Here is a 16342-nt window from a genome sequence, read left to right as displayed (position 1 = left end):
AAGTGTGAAACACTGCCCATATGTGGGCCGATCCTGAAGATAATGCAATGCCGGGCCGAACCACGTTGAGAGTGCAGTTCCCTATTCGAAAGCCCAGGCACGTACCCTCCCCCTCTCCACCCACGCCACCACTCCTCACATACACTCATAAAGTGCCGACAAAGCAATCTATTCGGCGGTCACCATCTTGCTGCCTTCTAGAGCGAAAGCTGTATATGGCTAACCGTCAGTAGTTTTTTCGGCGTAGTTTTGGCCCGGCATTCCACTATACCTTCGGGATGGACCTACGTATGCGGAGCGCTCAACGGCTGCTTCACCTTTGCCGCGGGTCGGCCCGGCTTTGCACTACCTTCGGGCCAACCCGTGACGGAGGTGAATCACTTTGCTTTTGGTTTGGGAGCTTTGAGTGTCGTCAGCTCTTGCTACCATTCCGTTTTCATGGAGTGGGATGGTAGTCCATTTTTTCACTCTTTTTCGATGGCGGCAGTTATCGGCATCTCCTGGGATGTGAAGGCCAATTTTCTCATCGATTCAGTGCCCACGCGATTAGCTTGAGATGAGTTCAGTTGTCACCATCTATTCAAAGATCACGCGCATCGCTGTTGCTTCGTTAGTTCAACCTTCCTTCTTTAGACTGATCCGGGGACCAAGAAAGGTATTCGGTTCGTAGTCAGCTATGGCCTGTATGCTCGTGGAACGAGCTGGGGCTGGAGAAAACGCCAGATGCGCTTTTCCTTTTGCTTCATTATTTCCCCAAGTAACGGTTCGCCGCGATGCTTGCAGATCCTCGGAACCATATACCCTCGTCTGTATACCTATATAATGTAATTAACAAACGATACAATAATAATAACCTGATTTGATACGCGTTAGATAAGGTTGGAAATAAAACGATGTCAAGCAGAGTCCATCATCAGGCCTTTCAATAAGCGCTTTACCCATCAGCAATGTGACTGTCCCCCGTTACCTCGTCTGGCTTTTGCCGAATTGTACAGCACTTTTCGTGAAAAATTGGCATCTGGCAACAGGAGTCGCACGGAGTTGAGTAATTAAGCGATCTACTAAGGGAGAGAGCCAGGGAAACAGTCAAACAGGCAGCTAAAGCAAATGATGCCGCGTGCTTTGAACGACGGCTGTGCTTAATCAGTCGAGCCAGCTGATATGGCCACTTCTCTCTCTCTCTCTGTATATATATATATATATATATATATATATATATATATATATATATATATATATATATATATATATATATATTGCTGTAATTCTACCAGAGCCAATTCAAAAAACGCTACTAGAAATTTGTATTTTACGTTTTTGCTTGTTTACTTCTTGGCAGTGTTCTTCCTGCGCTTCTGTCATGCGCCTGTACATTTGATGTGGTTCCTTGTTTGCCAAGCAAAGGAGAGGTGTACAGGTGGACAGGCGTACCTGTGAGCTATTTCATTTCTCTTTTGCGGGTTCACCCGTGTTTATTGCGAATGGTGGGCATTATTCACACTTGTACTAGTAAAAGTACATTGCCCCCCTCATTCGCATGGAAAAGTTACCTTGGGTTGGTTTAAGCCCCCCCCCCCCCCCCCCGCCAGTAGAAGAATGCTCGGCACGTGCCTAGGAAAGCCCCATGGTTTATTTAAAGTTTAGCACTTCCAAGAACTAGTTCCAAGACAATGTTTTAACGTCGCTAAAGTTGCCCAATACACTCGCCTATTACGTGCCCAGTCCATATTTCATTTCTCTATATCATAAAATATCACAAAGATGTTTGCGGAATAAAACATCCAGTTTATTGTCTCTAGTGCATACACAAGTGGATTATTTGCATTTCCAAAAGCTTCTTTGCTCTGAATTGCGGAAACAGACATGAATTATTGATTGAACCATTGACTGAATCTTTTATTGAATTCTTGATTCAGTCGTACGTCGACGCCATAGAGACCTGGCCTGTCTTCTATGAAAATGGTTGAAAGCTCTGCTCTGCTGACGGTGACTGCCAGCCTGCAAGAAAATATTCAGAAAATGTACGGAGGCATTATTACCAAGACATGCGAGGGAGCAATCTTTATGTAAACTGGTCATGTCTATTCTAATGTACAAAATAGAAAGGCTGGCTATATCGCCACCATTAGTTCGTTTATTTTACTCGATTACACGAACTCATTACCCAGGTAATTTCTACACATATATGCATTCATTAGTCAATTAGCTATTTAGATATTTATGCACAGACCGTTGCGAGCGCTATGTTTAAAACCCAAGCCACAATGTTCTCAACATGTCACAATATTCTCAAGCCATGTGACCACTTTCTGCAGCATGACATCACGTTATACATATCTCGCGCGGATCGAAACCTTAACTTAATTCTGGAAAAGCAATCATAGCAACATGTTCGGAGCGCCATGAGGCTTGCCAGTATGGATTATATAGTTTAGATCGATGACTTTCGTTTAGGATTAAAGATGAAAACTACAAAGTGTCATGCGGCTTCTGTGCTTTCACAAGCACACACACACACACACACAACACACTATTTGCAAAGGCTACACAAGTCTCAAGCGTCAAGTTAGTTTGCTCAGTTTTCTCGTTTATTTCCTTTTTTTTTATTTCCACTCATACCGTTCGAATCACCCAATGGAGTAGCAAGTCCTGCTTAACTTGGCTGGCACCTTCGTTTTTTGCTAAAGACTTTCTCTTGCGTCCACGTGCAAATAGGCTTAAACACCAACATTATGCAAGCTATGTAATTCAGTGGCCATCTAAAACAGCAGCTTAATTAATATGATTGAGAAGCAATGAAACAATAAAACGAAAAAAAGTACTGTTTGCTTTGTCCTCCCAGGTGTGATTGAAAGACAGCCCAAGCAAGTACAGAAGATTTGCGATGCATAGAACTTCTCAGGTTTGCGTTATACGCAATAATTCAAGCGGGGGATGGACTTTGTAACTTGTTTCCTTGGTTGCTGCGGACGATGTAGACTTAACAGTCTTGCAGTCTAACTTGGGCCGCCCGTGGCCTGCAGTATCTTGGGAAATAAAAATAGGGTATCTAGAAAAATTAATCCTGGGTTCATAAATAGCTAGCCGTTGGGAAACTGACGATTCATGGTAGCTTGCCCCCCCATATACCTAAGGAAATTTATAACAGATCTTCCTGCTGTTCAAGCTGCAGCGAATGACCCTTTTTGTAATCCATCATTTTTTGCTTACAGGTATTCATATTCACATTCCTCCTAATGCCGTAGACGAGCTGACCTCTCCTCCCCCACCAGCAAAATAAAAGGATGATAAGAACCCCCTCGTACAGTTTTCACATAGATCGGCTCGAGGCTGCAGAACGTCCGATATCTTCAGGAAGCGGCGGATGTGTAGCCAGCAATCGACGTTCAAGTCAGAGAGCTGACGCCTGGCACCAGGATGTGCAAGGCATTGCGCCCTCTCCTTGACGACACCGGTCATTCTCATAAACTCGTCGAGGCTCAAGAGGCCAACACGAAGCAGGGCGCTGCTGATCATCTCCTTGGCGTCGCCCTTGGTGACGTCAGCGCCTTCGCTCACCATTTCGAGCAGACGAGGATGGTCGTGCATCAGCTCGATAGAACGAGCGGCTTCGAGGCCATCTTCCACGCCAAACACGAACTGAGCTGCGGCCAAGACGGCGGAGGCATTCCGTCTGGTCGTTTCCTGCAGGTAAAAGAATGAGCCGTTGTGGGGTTTAAAGCCGAAGAAACGTTGATGAGCTTGCAAAGGGTCAAAAGTTGCATGACCTGTACTGGTATCGGACAGTGTGCGCGAAAATGTAAATGAGCACCGCTCCAAAAGCAGTAACGCAGCGCCAGAATCACGGCATCTCAAAAATTGCGAATAAGAAATTCAGCAACGTGTGATAAACATTCTACTGCAAAGCGCCATCGACTGCAACCGTAAGATTTCGAATACAGTAATCTGTTACGCAAGCATCACAGGCGACATCTATTGTTGGATGCACGAGGCTATTGGCTAAAAATTATGGGGTTTTACGTGCCAAAACCACTTTCTGATTATGAGGCACGCCGTAGTGGAGGACTCCGGAAATTTCGACCACCTGGGGTTCTTTAACGTGCACCTAAATCTAAGTACACGGGTGTTTTCGCATTTCGCCCCCATCGAAATGCGGCCGCCGTGGCCGGGATTCGATCCCGCGACCTCGTGCTCAGCAGCCCAACACCATAGCCACTGAGCAACCACGGCGGGTGAGGCTATTGGCTTAAAGATATGAACGAGTGAGCACGAAGATATAAAAATACTTGTTCGCTGTACTTCTTTTTTTTTTTTTTTGCGGCTGTGGGAATGCCTAGGCGTCACGATTCTCATGTGCGATACCATATCTGAAGGCCACACAGAGTCCTATATGCCTTGTTCTAAATGGAAAGGACTACGATAGAAAGCATCTGCCGGTTCGTTAGCTTACAGGGTAGTGCAAAAAAGAATCCTACGCGCCTCACACTGCATGGAGGACCTCTCACCCAGCCCCAGAAAGGTGGGTTTTTGCTTTGAGAAATTCGGACACTCATTGCAAACATTGTAACACTCATTGTGAAACAAAAAAGCGATTATAACTCCTAAATATTTTGGTTAAAGGAGCGCTGACGCAAAATTTCTAAGTAGAGTTAACCTGTGAGAGCGATTTATTTGGCCAAACACATATCGCTTGCTAAATATCAACGGCGAATTTCGCTTTAGTACATGCAGGCAGCCAACTGCAAAACGCAGCACCTCTCGACATCGACATCAAAGCAGAATTGTAAACAACCGTGAATACGCTACGTCACGTGTTTGCGCCGCCGTCGGCGCGGGCTCGGCGAGCACGTTTCTCTCCGTTCCGATCGCCCCGGTGGTTTTTTTTTTTTTTTTTCCTTGCCGCTGACGGCACCACAAAAATCAGCTAACATTTGTTTCTGACACGAAATGACTCATATATTAAGGTGAAGTCGTAAGTGTACATGTTTAAAAACGCCGCGCGGAATAGTGAACCGCTGGCGTGATTTTGACTCGCAAGCGGACAGCGCAGCCACCGCCACAATCGCGTCTGCGAAGAGGCTCGCCTGGCAAACTTGTTTTCTCAGCGCTACCAACGGCGTCGGGAAAATTAATTGTAGTGTCAATTATGAGCAACATAAATGTGCAGACGTTGATTGCGTTGACCAATATAGGTGCTTATTACGAGTTGCGGACGGATCGCCAGGGCCGGCGGCCTCGGATCCGAAGGCTAGCGATCGCCAGCGTGCCTGGCTTCCTAGTTCGCTACTGTCGGCGTCGATAAGCGGCAGAAGTGGTCCGTGTTCGTGGGCGCCTCTGGACGCTTAGAATGGGCCCGCGGTGAAGGGCAACCAGATTTGCTCGTTTCATTTCGACCGTGCCTGGTATAAACAAAATCGGCGGATCTTAGACCAGTCCTATGACCTTCGACGAACACGACGTACCCCAAGCCTTTCACCCCGGATTGGGTTCTGCTCCGGAATACGCTTCATTCCAAAAGCGTGCACGACGAATGCTTCATACTACTTCTAGTGGGGCGTACACATATTGCTGTCACTCACCGTACCTTCCGAGTCGCTGCTTTGAAGTGTATCTAATAAAATATTGGCAGTGGCTTAACCCGGCTATGCCAGTATATACGTAGCGAACGCTAAGGCATAGTACGGTTAGCCTTGGTAATCTTGATTGCGAGTCCAGATTAGTCTGGTTGTCTAGCTATGTTGCGCCGTTTAGACAGTCGGTTGGCGCGCTGTTCATCTGTTCCCTGGGCGATACGTTTCCTCTTCATCTCGTTCCGATGTCGATTCTGGGCCTCCTCGTGCTTCTCAGAATTGTCGCCTTCCATACTGCCCCCTCAATTGTGGTTGCGGCGCACGCGAGCTCTCCTTTTCAATCCTCCGCCACGTTATCAGGCATGCGACGCAGCTGGCGAAGCGAGCGGAGGTGAGCGCAACGACGAGGAACGCCGTGTGACGTCTATAACGAATGGCGGGGCGGAAAGGCGCGGCGCTGCGCAGCGGCGGAACACTTGGGTCTTGGTACTACTAGTGGTGCATGCGCAGTACTGACTAGAGAGCGAGAGAGAGAGAGAAATATCCGCGGCGAGGCGCGCGTTGTGACGTCATGTGACTCTTCCGAGCACCGCCACAGCGAAATCGCAAGTTCGCGTCCAGTAAAGCTTTTGCTTTGAAAGTCATTCGCCACGTCTTATAGAGCGGCGACTCCCGTCTGCAGGAAATAGTCGCCGCTAGAGGACGAGAGTGAGAGCAACGATGATAGCAAGGACGTCGCAAACCACGTGCAGACGTAGCAGACGAACTTGCAACACGAAGCTCGTACGTCAGCGAGCGTGCTGGCATGCTTACGTCACAGTTTTGCGCGTTCACGTGCACAGGTTTGTTTACATTCTTTCTTTGGTCCATGTCGTTGCTCTCTGAAACCGAAACATGGACGGGTCGCTATATACGAGGCTCCAAATAATTACTGTGATCCTCTGAAGGAAATGATGTTTCCTGCAGTGAATATTGGGTCATTAGCTACTTATTGCAGCCGAAAAAACAAGATCGAAAATATTTTTCTCGGTACTCCTTTAACCCGTACACAGATAATAAAATTCTAAATTAACGAAATGCCACACAGGTTTCAAGAAATATTACTACAGAAAACTAAGGGGCTGTGACCATAACACCCCCCTTGAGGGGGGTGTTATTGTGTTGCTGCCACTGCTGCTGCCAAAGGAGCGAACCTTGTTTATGTCAGTATGGAGTGTGTTGAGTGTGAACAAGAAATCTTGGATCCCAAAGAGAGTATATCTTGCATGACTTGTAAGCTTTCGTACCATGTAGGAAGCTGCGCAGGAGTGTCGGAGGCAACAATAAAATCTAAGAAATCAACCTACCAGAAATGGAAATGCCCGAAATGTAGGCTACCAACCTCACATGTTAACCAGGATGAGAAAGAAAAAGCACCGTTGACCGTAGAAGATATGTTGGTCGTACTTCAGGAGATTAACCAAAAACTTAATGTTTTGTTGCCACTGAAAGAAACTGTCGATGGAATTGAGCAATCGGTGCAGTTTATGTCCGAACAGATGACAGACCTGTTGACGCGCACAGAACAAAATGAGCGAGATATTAAAGCAATCCAGACTAGGCTCGCAAAAACAGAAATGAACAAAGAGCAGCTTGAATCGCTCAGTGTCCAACTCGATGACCTCGAGTGGCGCAACCGGAAACTGAACTTAGAAATTCATGGTGTACCACAAACGGAAGGCGAAAATCTTTTGTCCAAACTTAATGCTTTGGCCGGTGAAAGTGGATTGCCCCAGCTATCAGAACACGACATCACGGCAATTCATCGATTGCCGGCAAAGCGTGACAAAGTGCCTGGCATCATCTGCCGTTTCGCGAGACAGAGCATGAGGGACAAATGGTGGGCTAGCAGGCGGGAGTTGACCACTGCGGATGCCAATGTTCACATGTTGGAAAACCTGACCAGGCGAAATCGAGAACTGCTGAGGGAAGTGAAAGAATGGGCAAAAACAAATCAGTACAAGTATGTCTGGCACAGCAACGGCAAGATTCTGATAAGAAAGACTGATGGCGCGTCAGCAATGCTAGTGCAGCACTCTTGCGACCTTGGCAAGCTGCAATAAGAAGGGAAAATTGATTTTTTATTTTTGTTTCCTGCCAAAAATGCAGACTGTAACAGAAAAGAATTATCTACTCCCAGAGAACTTCAAAGATTACCTTGGCCCGGTTTTCCAGACGTCATTCAAATGTCTTCATATCAATGCTCGATCTGTCAGACGTAAAGAAGCATATTTCGACACTTTCTTTCAACAACTAAATGTTCCCATTGACGCTATCATGATCAGCGAAACCTGGTCTACAAGTGATTATGATGTCTTTCGAATTCCTGGTTATGAGACATTTTTTCTGAATCGTTACGCTGGTATTGGTGGTGGCGTATCCATATCATTTAAGAAGAAGTGGCGGCCTGAAATATTAGAGCGATTCACAGTTTCTGTGAAAGAATATGAAATCTTAACAATGTGTTTGAACAACACTATTTTTGCAGTGTGCTATCGTCCACCAAAGGGTTGCGTAGCCATATTCTTGAATTTTCTTGAAAGCCTGATTTCATTTGCAACCAGTCAGCATTTAAACATTGTCCTTGGTGGTGACCTAAACATTAATATGTTATCGGTTGATGCATCCCAAATGAGTTTAGACTTATTGCTTAGAACACATGGACTTCTGAATGCAATCAAAATGCCAACGCGTGTTACGATCACGTCTTCATCGCTGATCGATTTGTTTATCACTAACCATGACCCTAGTATGATCACATCTGGAGTAATAATTTCTGACATCAGCGATCACTTGCCAATATTTATGTGTGTTAAAAACATGTCTAAAAAGAAACGTAGTTCAACATATTCTTTCCAACTTATATCTGAAAAAACACTGTCGACATTTAGAAACTCGGTAGAAAAGAACAACTGGAGGCCTGTCCTTTTAGAAAATGACGCCAATAATGCTTACGAGGCATTCTTAGGTATTCTGAAGCCGATTTACGAGGCCTGTTTCCCAATATTAACAAAAAAACAAAGGCGTCACAGTCGCAAACCATGGGTCACACCGGAGTTGGTGGCAAAGATAAACACAAAGAACATCCTATATCATAAGTTTATTAAATCGAGAGCTGAATGTGATCTGACAGCGTTTAAAAAATATCGAAACCGCTTGAATACTGAGCTCAAGAAAGCCAGAAACGCCTATTACACAAATCAATTCACGTCAACTTGTGGTCGTGTCGACATTATGTGGAAGAGGCTAAACGCAATTTTGGGGAGAAATAGCAAATCAGGTGAATTAAATATGCTAAATATCGATGGTGTAAGTATAACTGGAAAAGAATTAGCAGATACGTTTAATACGCACTTTATTTGCGCTTCTAGAAATCAAGTCCCACATAACAATCTCAGTGATGTCGTTCATATAAGCGACACTATATTTCTCAAACCGGTTGAAGAAGCAGATGTAATGACAGCCTTCCACGAACTAAACAATAGCACATCCATTGATATTGATGGCCTCCAGATAAAGCCTATACGGTATATTTTTGACCTTATTTTACCATACATCACGCATATCTTAAACCTTTGTGTCAGTACCGCTGTATTTCCTCGTAAAATGCAGATTGCACGTGTAACAGTTATCTTTAAAAAGGGTGATAAAAACCAGCTCGGGAATTACAGGCCAATATCTATCTTACCCGTGTTTTCTAAGCTACTAGAAAAAGTAATACTTAGAAACTTTTTGCAGTTTGAAGAAAAACACAAAATTATAACAGCAGCTCAGTATGGCTTCCGTAAGCACCACTCTACTGAACTTGCACTATTAGATCAACGAGAATATATATTGAACGAACTCGAACATAATAGGATAGTCATTGGTATTTTTCTTGATTTTTCGAAGGCATTCGACTTATTAAACCATACAATACTTCTTCGTAAACTTGAGCGTTGTGGCTTCCGCGGCCATGCACTATCGCTTGTGCAGTCATACCTCATGGATCGCAAACAGGCAGTAGCAATAAATGGTCTCCTCTCAGATATGCAATCTGTAGGCTGTGGCGTTCCACAAGGTAGCATTTTGGGTCCATTTCTGTTTAATCTTTACATCAATGACATTGTACATGCAACTCCATTCGTTAAATTTATCATCTATGCTGACGACACCAGTATTTTTCTTGCCGGAGATAATGCAGCCGAACTCACAGATACTGCAAACAATGCACTGAGGCAAATAGAAAACTGGAGTAGCAGAAATGCGTTGCGGATTAACACAGCAAAGACTAAAGTCGTTGTTTTCAGAGGTAGAAACAAGAAGGTCCGTCTCACTAAGAATATATTCCTTCAGTCCGTACCCTTAGAAGTTGTGCCTTCATTTAAAACATTAGGTATATTATTTAATGAAAGAATGTCATGGGATGATCATGTCAGCTTTGTAACAAATAAATGTTCACGTATTATTGGTCTTCTTTACAAGAACCGTGAGATACTACCGCGAAATGTAATGCTAATGCTATATAATTCATTGATACAATCGCATTTCAGCTATTGCCATTTAACCTGGGGTGCAACAACAGCAGGCAATCTTCAGAAACTACACTTGTTACAGAAAAAATTTCTAAGAATTGTTGAAAATGTTCCGCATACCTACCATACGGCCGCACTTTTCTTAAAGTATAACTTACTACCAATTACTAAACTTTATGACTATCGTCTGAGCAAGTGTGTGAAAAACGAGGTGTTGAAGAACATATCTTTTCTATCAAAATTAGCTGGTTTAGAAAAACGAGATGCAATGTACAGCACAAGAAACATAGCACAATGGAACGTAAAAACATACAGAACTTTCTATGGTAATCAAACATTAGAAAATAAACTACCACGACTTCTTAACAAACTCGCACAAAACGATATTGATCTCCAAAACACAACACGCCACAAACTGTTCGAGTATTTTTTACACTACACCTAACCTTTTTTTTTTTTTTTCACCATCATTGTAAGTTTTTTTTCCAGCCAGGACAATGCTGTTGATTTTATGCTGACTACTGTAACCGGATAACAACTCTGCTATATGTATTTTTTTTTTTTTTTTTCCTTTGTTATCTGTATTTCCTGTATTTTCTTTTCTTTTTCGTGTGTGTGAAAAAAAAAAAAAAAGGGAAAGAAAAACAACCACTGTATTGCTGTCAAAGTGGGGGCCCGTGGCCTTGTCAAGCTGTCCAACGGCAGCTTTTACTACGGGTCCCCGCCATCATCTGTACCATGGTGGCAAATAAATTTGAATTTGAATTTAGGTACCTCAGGGAATGATGTTGATTACCTACATTTGTCTATTTGTGTTCACTTGTGGCTTCTACTAACCTTGCGGCGTAATCTGTGATGATATTTCCTGAGTATTCTCAGCGCTCACTTTTGACCAACCCAGCAAACCAATTATTCTCTGCAGATGCGCGTAATCATTGGAAATTGTCGCACTCATGGCGCATTCTGCTTATGATTATGGTCAGCTTACAAAATCTCAAAACCGTTCGAAGTAACAAGTATGAAGCTTATAGGCCACATCGGTACAACTGTCTGTCATTCCCATGCTGCTGAAGCCGCCACATTCGCAGCATGACCAGAAACGCGTACTTCACTACAGGTACAGTAGTAGTGCACTACTACTACTGCACCGTTACTACTGCACTAGTAGTGCATTAGTGCACACGTAGCACCTGACTTCTTTCTGGCGATTGGCGCAGAAAAACACTACACGGCACGTACTACACGCGCACTGTCCACGCTAGCTAATCACTCAACTGACGATCGCAAACAATCCAACAAAAGATAGCACTGAGTCATACCAAGATATCGGCCAGTGCGATGTTCTTCTTCATGGATACTCCCGTCCAGGCCTCGGCCCTGTGCACCGAACAGCTGCTCACCGGTCCACACACTCCACCACGCCCGGCACTGGAGGTACAGGCGGGAGTCATGGTGAATTCTGTGAGGCGGAGACTCTTGCTAGCACCATGCGCGAGCCACTTGAAATCGTCGTCGGACAGCAGTACTCCCTTGACGTTGACTCTGACTAGGTTGAGATTGGAGGCCAGCGCTCTCACTAGTTCCGACTGCATCTCACGATTCTCTTTTCTCAGACGGGCAAAAACGTAACCGAAGTTTATGTTTACATCAGTAAGCGTGGAAGGAGCTCTTATACATGCCGCCAAGGCGGAGAACACACTGCGATCGAAATCACAGCACTTAACCCGGAGCGATGTTATGTGAGAGCAGCCACGAACCGCTTCTAGAGCTGAGATAACTGGCTGCAAACTGAGCTCTCCATTGTAACGAAAACGGGCCACTCTGATTGTTGCGCTGCTCATTTGTGGGCATTGCTGCGGACATTCTGCGTTGCGCATGTAAGACCCGTGGATGACCACTCGGTCGTTCAGTCCTCGCTCCTTGATGGTGGCGCAGACCCTGTCCGGCCTGTCGATTCCGGGCAAGGAGAGAACGACCACCGACTTCAGAGCGTTCGTTTCCGCAACTGCACCCAAGAAGGCGTGGCACTCAGCTTCGCCGAAGCACCGCAAGTCAATGCAGAGCTTCCTGAGCGGCAAATTCTGTCTTCGCAGGGCTGCAAGCCAGGCCTCCATGCATTGCGCGGCTTTGCGATCTGGTAGCTGGACAATAGGGCTGCAGAATACGCCATGGGATTCGCAGAACGTCGAAGGTAACCTTAGGATCCGCAGTCTGGCGCTCCGAAGGACCACTTCGGCGAAGAGCCTGACCGCACCAACGCTGGCAAACACATAGAAAACACTTGTTAGCTAAAGAACAATAAAGTCAAGAGGGAAAACAAAACGAGAAAAAATCAATAAAAAGGACTACTTTAAAAGCTCACATTGCATACTCGAATTGCCGTTCCTTACCGCGAAGAAGAATCGCAGCCAACGCCATCCGCAAACGACGTTCAAGGCGTCCACCATGCTTTAGGTCTGCGAACTGTATGTTACAGCAAGTGCCGATTGACAGTGACCACAGGATCTACAAGCTCTTCATACTGGACACACTGGTCATAAAAGCCTCACGGTGAGATACGGCACGTTATTAACCGTGCACTACCCAAAGCCAGTTCGAGAAGAAAAGCTGTATCAATTTCTACATTTTCGTTCTTCTCCATGAAGAGTACATATGTTAAAAAAAGGTGATTCAACGTGTAATGGAATTTGATGAAGGACGATATTTTCATGGGTGAGTTGGAACTGAGGAATGGGGGTCGGAGTTGCCTGATTTATTTTGAATACCGCGCTGGAGGGACAGTATTTGATCGACGTCAACTAGAAGTGGGATCACCTGCAGAACGTTTGTCAACAGTTATTATCATTATCGTCATCATCGCCATCGCTTTCCCAGGAGCGCTTAGATTTACGATGTATGTCTTTCTGGATGGGCCTGCAATAGAGCTAGCTCACCAAGGAAGACATTGGCCGCAACACACACAGACGTATATATATATATATATATATATATATATATATATATATATATATATATATATATATATATATATATATATATATATACTTCTCTGAAACCTTCAAAACTAAAAGCTCCCTCCAGCGCAAGACCCTCTCCTATAGGCTCGAACAAAAACCGAGGGGCCTGATTTTTATTAGTCATATCATAAGATTCCAACTAACACTGACACCCACCAATGACAACATAGCGGAAATTACTTGGGCTTAATAAATCAACTAAAGAAACGATAAATTCATGGAAATTAAAGTGGATGAAAAAAGAACTTGCCGCAGGTGGGAACCGAAACCACAACTTTCGCGTTTCGCGTGTGATGCTCTACCAATTGAGCTAAAACGGCGCCGTTTCCCCATCCACTTTCTTGGGTATTTATGTTTCCTTGTAGAAACCTGGGAGTGTTCGCCAACGCCACTACTCATAGACCTTGCCGGCGGACGTGGAACATCCTGTTCTGCCGCAGGCCTCACGAGAACGTGATCGTTTCGGGTGAAGGAAACTGGTCAATAAACCCACACATGCTGCCTGAAGGCATCAATGTTGCCGGACCCGAGAACCTCGTTATGTAATTAACGAGAAGAAAGGGAGTTAACAGAGGGGACCGATGTTTATAAGTCATATCATAAGAAGCCAACAAACACTGACACCAAGGACAACATGCGTTAGGTGTGCCCTCGTAAAATAAAATCTTCAGGTATCATATTCACAGTAGCTCAAACATATTATACGATACATCGGATATTACAAGGTTAAGATGTATAAAAAATCCCTCGCTTCGCTGTGGCCCACTGTGGGGGTCATTGTCCCGTGCTCTTTCATGGAACCGAGGTGGCTGCCCGACTGGGGCGCCTACACTGCCACTCAAACCTGCTTTTACTTTTGCATAAGGACAGTCGACTCTCCGTTCTCAACAAGTCAAAGAGTGTATTCTTTGCCACCGCTGATAACGAAAGTCCCGGGAGGAGTGTTAGGAAAAGTTTGAATGCTATAGCGTCGATCCATAATACAATGCCAGCTATGCTTACAATTCTCGAGTCATCAGAGTGATGTCCGCATTCAGTTCCTCCAAAGAAGTCATCTTGCAGAATGCATCGATCAGTTCTCTCAATACCAAGTCCCTGTCGGAATAGCCATTCGATTTTAGTGTCAATTTTCGCAGCGCTAAGTCTTCTTGCGTAAGGTAGCTGGCGAAGAGTGCGTTGAAGTCTTCGTCACGGTAGCCGAACACGCTTTGTCCGACGCGCAGGTCAGTGATAGTTTTGTTTTCCATGAGAGCATGGATGAGAGAACTCGCCTCACTAGGGGACATCGAAAGTTCTGCCACGTCGAGAGTCGTCAGGTGATGCCTGCCTAGATCAAGTGATGTCCCAAACCAACTTATCTTGATTAGCTGTTCCTTCTCGAAATCATGAACCTTGAAAGCAAGACTCTCGAGATGCGAGAAAGACTTGATCACCTCGCACATGAAAGCTGCATCGTCTGCTCCCACTAATGTGCCGCAGACGGCAACGCTTTTCACAGAACAATTACGTTTTACTACAGAAAGCAGCGAACGGCGTTGCTTCGAGCTCGCGTTGAATTCTATCGCTGTGATGCAGCGATGCTCGGCCAGTAGTCGTTCAACAAGATCCAGAGGCTTCGATCTGCGCAAGTCTTCGTCTGAGCTGGACAGGAGATGCCCGCAGGTGCTTGCCTCGACGACGGCAATAAGGGCATTGCCCCTGGTCTTTCCTCGCCTGTCTTCCCGAAGCTCAAGGCAGGAGTCTAGAAGGATTTGGTTTAAGCCACGACGGTGTTCCAGTAGGCGACAGCTTGCCCCACCCGTCTTCGTGCATGGGATGTTCTGGACGTGCCATTCCAGGCGGCGTTTGGCGGTTGCAGGTCTGGCGATGATGGCATCTTTTACTTGCAATGCTTTAGACATGATTCACCAGCCCGCTGACTAGCGGAGTACAGTGCTGCAAGGTGACTTTATATCCTTCAGTCGTCTGGCGCAAGACCTGCACATAGAAAAGAACGGGGTGCAACAGTGTCAGAGAATAAAGTATAAAACCCATGCAAGCGGTCTTGCACGCGACAGCGACAAGCGACGCGATGGAGATGGCTGTCGTGTTCGCTCGTCGCCCAGTAGTCGTGCCCCATGCCTGCGATGACTTCGAGCGACGTCTCCCGGTTGTTGCCGGTATGGACGCAGCAATATAGGCACCAAAACTAGCGTGACGCCTGCTTTGTTAATTTAAGTTGATGTATTTTACTTCAAAAAGCAGTATCAAATATTTCGGAGGGTCTTAATTGCAGCATGTTCGCATCCTTTCACGTATAAAAATTCAATTCCTTGCTCCTTCCGTGCGACAATCGGTATATTCGAGAAACGTACTACATCAAGTTCCGGCTTCGCGCTATTGGCTAGTCGCTCATAGCACTTCCGGTCGTAAAGCGACGAATTCAGACCGACGAACAGACCGAGCGATCTGTTCAAACAACGGTCCGCTCATGTCGCTCGAAGCCACCGCTCGTCGCTATCACGCACAAAATCGCTCTCATTGTATCTAGCTTTAAACAAGCGCTTCTGAGTAAAAAACATGGAACGCGCTTAGGTGTACGCGTTTCCCTTCTTTCAAGAGGCGTATGGCGTGCGAAAAAACGCCATAATGACGTCGGTTCTCTCTCATATATATGAAAGACGAAAAGCAATAGGAAGGCAGTCGACTAAGAATACATTTTCCACAGCTTTGCCGAGTGAGACCAAGCTGCTGCTGCGTGTTATACAGCGAAGACTTCACAATGTGTGTTTTACCATTCCTGCCGTGGTGCTAACACTGTGCCCTAAAACGAAAGAAAGCTGAGCAAGTTGATAATGTAATCTTGCTATTAAAGTGCTCTTACAAAGCACGCGTTTGTCTTGTGACATTTAGGACGGGTTAAACGCGCATTGACAAGGAGGTTGAGCAAGTGGACGCACAAGCTATGCCAAAGCACAGGTGTAAGTATCTATTCAATGTTTGTGCTTTCGCTCGGGTCGTTTTCTTCCGCATTTTATGTAATCGCCCTTTCGCACGACGAATCTACTGTCAGCGTCAGTCGATTTGAAACTGTCAATGTACGAGACATTCCGGTTATCGCTTGAAGTTGGCTGATTCGACTCATATTTTCTGCTACACGACAAAGTCTTGACATACCCTTGCCTCTCTTTGTTTCTCTCCAAAATCTGGGAGCTGCCGCTCC

The 16342-nt window shown here is 45.4% G+C and overlaps 1 protein-coding gene across 1 annotated transcript; it reads right to left on the bottom strand.

The window, feature by feature from the left end:
- Positions 1-1790: 1790 nt before the first annotated feature.
- LOC129383299 (uncharacterized) lies at positions 1791-12374 on the bottom strand. The gene is made up of 3 exons (XM_055067670.2): positions 11443-12374; positions 3306-3684; positions 1791-1998 (listed from the first exon to the last, which is right to left on the bottom strand). The coding sequence occupies exons 1-3, from the start codon at positions 12235-12237 to the stop codon at positions 1952-1954; spliced, it is 1221 nt and encodes a 406-aa protein (XP_054923645.2). The 5' UTR covers positions 12238-12374; the 3' UTR covers positions 1791-1951.
- Between the last annotated feature and the right edge of the window lie 3968 nt (positions 12375-16342).

This window comes from Dermacentor andersoni, chromosome 8 (genome assembly GCF_023375885.2).
Source record: "Dermacentor andersoni chromosome 8, qqDerAnde1_hic_scaffold, whole genome shotgun sequence".
In the NCBI taxonomy this organism is placed as follows: Eukaryota; Metazoa; Arthropoda; class Arachnida; order Ixodida; family Ixodidae; genus Dermacentor; species Dermacentor andersoni.
The sequence above is the reverse complement of the archived record's forward strand: the minus strand, read 5'-3'. Positions and strand labels throughout refer to the sequence as shown.

What these genes read in the sequence shown, in the direction of transcription:
- LOC129383299 (XM_055067670.2), bottom strand. Translation starts at nt 12,237, where the DNA reads ATGGAGGCCTGGCTTGCAGCCCTGCGAAGACAGAATTTGCCGCTCAGG. An exon ending in TCGCACTGGCCGATATCTTG is followed by an intron (nt 3,685 to 11,442) that starts GTATGACTCAGT and finishes TTTTACCTGCAG; the next exon opens with GAAACGACCAGACGGAATGC. An exon ending in AGCCGATCTATGTGAAAACT is followed by an intron (nt 1,999 to 3,305) that starts GTACGAGGGGGT and finishes ATTTTCTTGCAG; the next exon opens with GCTGGCAGTCACCGTCAGCA.